Below are 7,185 nucleotides of genomic sequence, written 5' to 3'. Positions count from 1 at the left end.
TGTGTGTGTGTGTGTGTGTGTGTGTGTGTGTGTGTGTGTGTGTGTGTAGAGGAGCTGCCATTCATTCATCCTCTTTTGTTTCATATCGTGATTGGTAAACACTGTCATAGACATGAATGTCACTTTGCAAAGCTATGAGAGACTTTCTTTGTCATTTTCTAGGTTTGGAAATACTGGTCGATAAGATCCATATGTACTTAATTTGTTACATTGTCTAAAACATGTGAGATTGCTCTCTGCAATGGCTTTAAGTCTTCTCTGTCCCCAGTGACTGGCACTGCAGCCATCTTGTCTCCACCAACACTGGATGCTTCCTGGCCTTCTGACTCTTCCCAGTATAGCTGGTAAATTGGCAGGACATTATTGTTTCAGTTTGAATTTCTCCAGTTATTCAAGAGCATTTGATCAGGCTTTACACGTTAATTAGCTCATGAATAAGTCCAAGTGCACATTCTTTCTCTGGTTTTTGTTTTAGAAGCAGGGTCTTACAGTGGAGGCAAGGCTGGTCTCAAAATTGCAATCCTCCTGCTGCAGCCTCCTAAGTGCTAACATTTCAGATCTGGCTTTTTGCTTTATTCTGTAAAACTGGTCTTTGCCTATTTTTTTTTCCTGTCAGTCTTCCTTCCTTCCTTTCTTCCTCTCTCCCTCCCTTCCTCCCTTCCTCCCTCCCTCCCCCCCTTCCTCCCTCCTTCCCTCCTTCTGTCCTTCCTTCCTTTTTAGATTTGTTTTTTTATTATGTATAAATGTTCTGCCTGCATGTACACCTGCATACCAGAAGAAGGCACCAGATCTCACTATAGGTGGTTGTGAGCTACCGTGTGGTTGCTGGGAAATGAACTCAGGACCTCTGGAAGAATAGCCAGTGCTCTTATCCTCTAAGCCATCTCTCCAGTCCTTCTGTCAGTTTTTCTGAATATTAAAAAAAGATGCAGGTTGGGTAAGGTAGTACTTGGCTTTAATCCCAGCACTCTGGAGACAGAGGCAGGCAGATCTCTGTGAGTTCAAGATCAGCCTGGTCTATATAGAGATTTCCAGGACAGTCAGGACTTGATAGTGAGATCCTGTCTTAGAAAAACCCAAAAAAGCAAAAAACAAAACAAAACCCAGAAACAAAACCTAAGGTGTGTGTTTGCAGGGCAGGGGTTGGTGATAAGGAAGGAAGGAGGAAAAGATACATATTCTTGTCTTCTGTCTGAGATACTAAAATATCTCCTCATGTTCTTCCAACTGTCTGCTAACTCATCCACAGTGTTCTTCATTTACCAGAGATCTGGCATCAGCTGGAATAATCATAGGAATAAAACATTTTCAAGAAAACTAACATAGTCTTAATGTTTAACTCATAATTTAGGAGAATGGGTTGTCTCTCTGTTAAGGCATATAATTTTTATTAGGCCATTTGTATAGGCAGCTTGTGTTGGATTTTTTTTTTCTTTAGTCTAAGAATGTCTGCTTCCCCTCCTTTCCTTTTCCCTCCTCTCTCTGTCTCTGTCTGTCTCTCTGTCTCTTGGTTTTTTGAGACAGGATTTCTCTGTGTAGTCTTGGCTGTCCTTAACTCTCTTTGTAGACCAGGCTGGCCTCGAACTCACAGAGATCCATCCACCTGCCTCTGCCTCCCGGGGTGCTGGGATTACAGGCATGTGAGCCACCGCTCCTGGCTCCTCTTTTCCTCTTTTGTTTCCTTTCCTTCCTTTCCCCCACATCACCCACACTATCTCTCTGAGTTGTTAGGCTCTGACTGTGCTACAGACTGGCTAATTGTTATTGTTTAGATGACTGGAGGAGTTTGAATGGAAGTTTGAACTAGCAGATGCCAAGGAACTAATTCGATATGGCAGTGCCAATGGTGGTGTGTAAAGAAATGTTCAAACTCTTTAGCAGTGCGCTGTGTACTATGTTGGGGTGAATGATATGCCCAATGGTATGTGTAATACATTTCATCCAGCACAAAGAGAAGTAAAGACACATATCAAACCTCCTGTTGTTTGACTCTGTATGGCAGATGTATGGATTCATTTTGCTACTACCCCTGCCTTTACGAATTTTTGACAATTTTCATAAGAGAGTGTTACAAATCCTTGATAACAGTGGCTGGTGAAATGTCTCAGAGGTCAAGAGAAATTCCTGTGCAAGTGTGAGCACCAGAGAAAAATGTGGGCATGGCGATGAGTCCCTGTAAGTAGCACTGGGAACTCAGACAGGTGGATCCTGAGAGGGAGAAACCCTGTATCAAGACAACAGGACAGAAAACAATGAAAAAAGTCACACAAAAAGACACCTGGCAGCCTGCTCTGAGCTTCACATGTACACTCCTGGGTGTATGCACCCAAATATTCATGCATAACCACACATACATACACAATTCACACCCGTAACTGCTTGAAAATGACCTGTTAAATATATGTAATTTACTCTTAAAAAGGAAAAATGACTTTACTTACACACTGTCCATCATGCATTTTAATTATGGTTCTGCCTTCATATCTGGAAAAATTATATCAAGAAATTATTATTATTATTATTATTATTATCATTATTATCATTATTACTACTACTTGGTTTTTTGAGGCAAGGTTTCCTTGTGTAACTGTCTATGCTGTTCTGAAATTCCTTTTGTGGCCCAGGCCAGCCTGGAACTAGATCCACCTGCTGCTGCCTCCTGGATGCTGGGATCAGAGGCATGCGCCACCACTGCCTGGCTTGAAGTAATTATTTTTGTTCTGTGGTATGCCATAAACCATGGCCAACTCTTTCTTGGTAATCTTAGGCAAAGTTAAGAAAGAAATATTTTGTTAGTAACAGTGAATTAATATATACTAGATGTATTTATTTTATTTTATATGTGTGTGTGTGTTTTGCCTGCATGTATGTATGTGTGCCGATGGAGGTCAGAAAAGGATGAGTTTGAGCAGCTTCAGGGAATCCAACAACCTTCTGGCTCCTGTATTTACATGTGCTAACACACGCACACACACTTAAAAATAGAACAATCCTTTTTTGTTTGTTTGTTTGTTTGTTTGTTTGTTTTCAAGACAAGGTTTCTTTGTGTAACTTTGGTTGGCCGGAACTCGATTTGTAGACCAGGCTGGCCTCAAACTCACAGAGATCTGCCTGCTTCTGCCTCCCTTGAGTGCTGGATTTAAAGGTGTGTGCCACCGTGCCCATTAAGGAATTATGTAACATAGATGACATTGAAAATTTCACAGAAACACAATTATCTAAACTGACTTATGAAAAAATTTAAAAAAGTTAATAGACCTCCAAAAGGTAAAGACATTAATTCAGTAATTTAAAACCTCCCAACTGGTCTTCTTTAGGCAACCGTATTACTGAGAAACAAGACCTGCATAATGACCACAACAGTCAACATGCCATCATGGGTGGGGCAAATCTCACAAGGTCCCACCCCAAGATGATAAGCCAGTGGCTTCTGAGAGGATGATGATCAATTGTCCTCAGGAAGAAGCACCTCATAGGTGCTTCATTTCATCCCAAGTGGTCAACCCTAAACACAAGTATATATAAACAAACATAAATGTACTCAGTAGGATGTGTGTGTGTGTGTGTGTGTGTGTGTGTGTGCATGCAACAATAGTAATTAAAGAAGTCCAAGAGGGAATGTTAGGGGACACGCAGGAGTTGGAGAGGGAAGCTGGAAGGTTGGGAATTATGCAAATATGGTACTTACATATGAAATTCTCAAAAATAAAATGTTAAGTTAAAAAAAAAAAAACCCTAGGGGCTGGAGAGATGGCTCAGTGATAAAGAGCACTGGCTGCTCTTTCAGAGGTCCTGAGTTCAATTCCCAGCAACCACATGGTGGCTCACAACTATCTGTAATGAGATCTGATTCCCTCTTCTGCTGTACATGAAAACAGAGCATTCATATTCATAAAATAATATATAAATCTAAAAAAACAAAACAAAACAAAAAAAACTTCAGCAGTCTCCCAACATGGTTGGTGAGATGGATCAGGAGGTAAATCCACCTGCTGCCAACGTGAGCTGAGTTTGCTCCCCAGAACCCACTAGTAGGAAGGAGAGGGTCAGCTCCTGCAAGCTGTCCTCTGACCTGCATGTGTGCGCTGTGGCATCGTGTACAAGTCCCTCCTCTCTAAATAAATTAAATGTGATCTTTTTTTATTGAAAGGATTCTAGACAGAAACTTGAATTCCTACAAAGAAAGTCAAGTGTGGCAACATATATTTGTAATCATAGCCCTCAGGAGGCAGACTCACCAGGTTACGAGGCAGAGGCCAGACTGGGCTATATAGCAAGTCTCAGGTCAGCTTATTCTGTTGTTTTTCAAGACGGTGTAGCCCTGGCTATCCTTGAACTCGCTTCGTAGAACAGCCTGCCCTGGAACTCAGAGAGTCACCTGCCTCTGCCTCCCCAGTGCTGGGACTAAAGATATGTTCGACCATCAATGGGCAGCTTACTTTTTTTTTTTTTTTTTTTTTATTTTTTATGAGACACTGTCTCAGCTAACATAGACAGACTTGAATCCACATGAAGAAACAGAGAGCCAGTAGAGGGCAGCTCTTCTGAAACTAGAAAAGACAATGAAATGCCTTTTTTGTTTGCACATTCTTTTTTCCTGACTTAAAAGTCAACAGCAATATTTGTGCTTGTGTTACCTGGTATACAACGGGTAACAGTATAGTTTGTGTGGCAACAACAGCACAAAGAGAGGAGGAAATATATAACATCTTCATTTGTAATTACTGTGAATCCAGGTTAGGTTACTGTAAAATTTATTTGTGACCCCATGGCAGCTTCTAAGAGAATATTTCGTTTAATTAATTTATTTTGCTTTTTCAAGATAGGGTTTCTCTGTGTAGCCTTGACTGTCATGGCACTCACTGTGTAGACCAGGCTGGCCAGCTCTCAGAGATCTGCCTGCTTCTGTCTCCTGAGTGCTAGGATCACACATACGAATCATATGGCTTCCCATGTACCCAGAAAGAGTTCCAACACGGAGCTATAGCCACAGCTCAAGAAAACAATTTCATTTGTTTATTAGAATTTGTGTATATATATGTATGTGATGTGTGCGCGTGCTGTCTACACGTGTGTGTGTGTGCAGGTACCTGCTTCAGTGTGTACCAGAGGAGGGGATATCTGGCTGTGTCTTGTTTTTACCTTATTCCTTGGAGACAAGGTCTCTCACTGATCCTAGAGCTAGGCTGGTACTGACAAGCCCCAGCTGTCCTTCTGTCTCTGCCCCCCCCACAACGCTGGTGCTACAGGCATGAATGCAGCCATGCCTGGCTGGCTTCCTCCTGTGGCTGTTGGGAATTTTAACTGTGGTCTTCATGCTGGTGCCACAAACATTCTTCCCCATGGAACCATCGCCCCAATTCCTGATTTTTTAAATATAGCAAAAGTGAGTTTGTATATAACATAACAATGCCTCTTGGTCTGCGATGCTGTGGTTTTCCGCTGCACTTTAGGCAGTTATCTGTGCCAGTTATTGAGACTGACATAAAATTTCACCTCACAACTCTTTTATGGGCTCTAGGATAAGTTTTATAGAGCCAGGAACACCAAAGAAAGTTCATTCTTACTCAGCCAAATGTCTGTCATATTGAACAAGAAGATTATTCTTTGTTTAAAGAAGATGAGAACAAGGTGAGTGGATGCCTGACCTGGCCTCCTGTCCTTCCTCTTTTCTCTTAAGATACTGGTTTAACCTGGGCATGGTACATAAGGTGTGAACTTCCTGCCTCAAGAAAACAGCTGCGATCAGGGACTGCCCCAACCTTTGTTGGTTGGTTTCTTAGTACAAAAGTCTTACTGCAGAGTTGGGCATTTCACACAGGTTTTGCCAGAAGCTAAATGTCCCCAAACAAAACCACTGATGGGATGAACACTAAAAAAAAAAAAAAAAAAAAAATTATGTAGAGGAATAATATCCATTCAGAGATCAACAAACCATTAGTTGGGAAAAAACCCTCTCCCCATTCTCCTCCTTCTCTTATTCCTCTTCATTTTTCCTTTTATGCCCATCTCCCTTTCTCCTCATACTTAAAAAGTGTTTTAATTAGATATTTCATGTGTGTGCCTGACCATGTGTGTGTGTACATAAGCAAGTATGTGCCGTGGAGTGTGTGGAGTGTATAGTGTGACCGCCACACGGAGGTCAGAGGACAACTTTTGTAATTTAGGGCTGTAATTCCTCCACGTGAGTCCCTAGGGTCAAACACTAAGTCATCAGGCTTGGTGTCAAGTGCCTTCACCTGCCAAGCCATCTCACCAACCTGTCTCCTCTTCGTTAGGCTGTTCTTTGGCCTGGTGAAGCCACTGGGCTGTGGGCACATGGTCTGAATGCTGTACCTACTTGCTATGGAGCTCCCTCCACTTGGTCGCTGTCCACACCAGACAGTGAGCTCTGACCTCGTGCATTTCTGTTTCTGCATTGTTGGAGAAGCAGGTATGGAGGGGTGCTGAAGGAAGCCCTGATGGAAGTTGGCTGAGACAAGTGATAATAAAATGAGGACTCACAGAATTCCGAAGCAGAGGTGGCACTCGCCATTGTAGGTGTTCTCGTCCGTGGCACATATAAACTCACTGATCTTGTAGTAGGAGAGCATCCAGCAGATCTTCACATTCTCCTTGCACAAGGCCTGAAGTGAGACACAGAACACTGCTCCCATCACCCCCCTCCGGTCCTCCGGTCACCAGCAGCAGGAGCGGGGGATGGAGTAAGGAGTCCAGGAGTTCAGAAAACAGGCTACAGATCCTCCTCATCTATTCTGGTCCTTACTACTGACACCTATAGTACCGTAACGGATGTTCTTTGCGTTTTCTAGCTTTCCACCAGCTCCTTGTTAGAAAGAAAGTTTCTGTTCTATAAACCACAAAGTGTATTGTTATGCATAGAGAGGAAAAGCCCATAAATGTCTTTCCAGACAGGCATTTCTGGAGCTGAAGGTGGCTTGGCACCTGCTGCTCTTCCAGAGGAATGGAGTTTGGTTCCCAGCTCCCATATCAGGTGGCTCACATGCCTGTAACTCCAGCTCCAGGAGGTCTTCTGATGTACCCATGTGGCGTGCACTCATGTGGACCCACAGAAAATAAAATAAAATTTTAAAAAGAAAATGGAGACTTTTTCTTTTTTATTATTATTATTATTATTTTATTATTATTATTATTATTATTATTATTATTATTATTATTATTATT

At 42.2% G+C, this 7,185-nt stretch overlaps 1 protein-coding gene across 1 annotated transcript in view; it reads right to left on the bottom strand.

Annotated features, from left to right (window-relative positions):
* Nucleotides 1–7,185, bottom strand: part of Spink8 (serine peptidase inhibitor Kazal type 8 (putative)) — a 14,361-nt gene that overhangs the window by 901 nt on the left and 6,275 nt on the right. The window contains exons 4-5 of the mRNA XM_055601773.1: nt 6,505–6,626; nt 2,442–2,484 (exon numbers count right to left, since the gene is read on the bottom strand). Coding sequence (XP_055457748.1) covers nt 2,442–2,484; nt 6,505–6,626 — 165 coding nt within the window. The remainder of the gene's footprint in view (nt 1–2,441; nt 2,485–6,504; nt 6,627–7,185) is intronic.

The sequence above is a fragment of the Psammomys obesus genome, unplaced genomic scaffold, assembly GCF_907164565.1.
Source record: "Psammomys obesus unplaced genomic scaffold, mPsaObe1.curated_primary_1811, whole genome shotgun sequence".
In the NCBI taxonomy this organism is placed as follows: domain Eukaryota; kingdom Metazoa; phylum Chordata; class Mammalia; order Rodentia; family Muridae; genus Psammomys; species Psammomys obesus.
The sequence above is the reverse complement of the archived record's forward strand: the minus strand, read 5'-3'. Positions and strand labels throughout refer to the sequence as shown.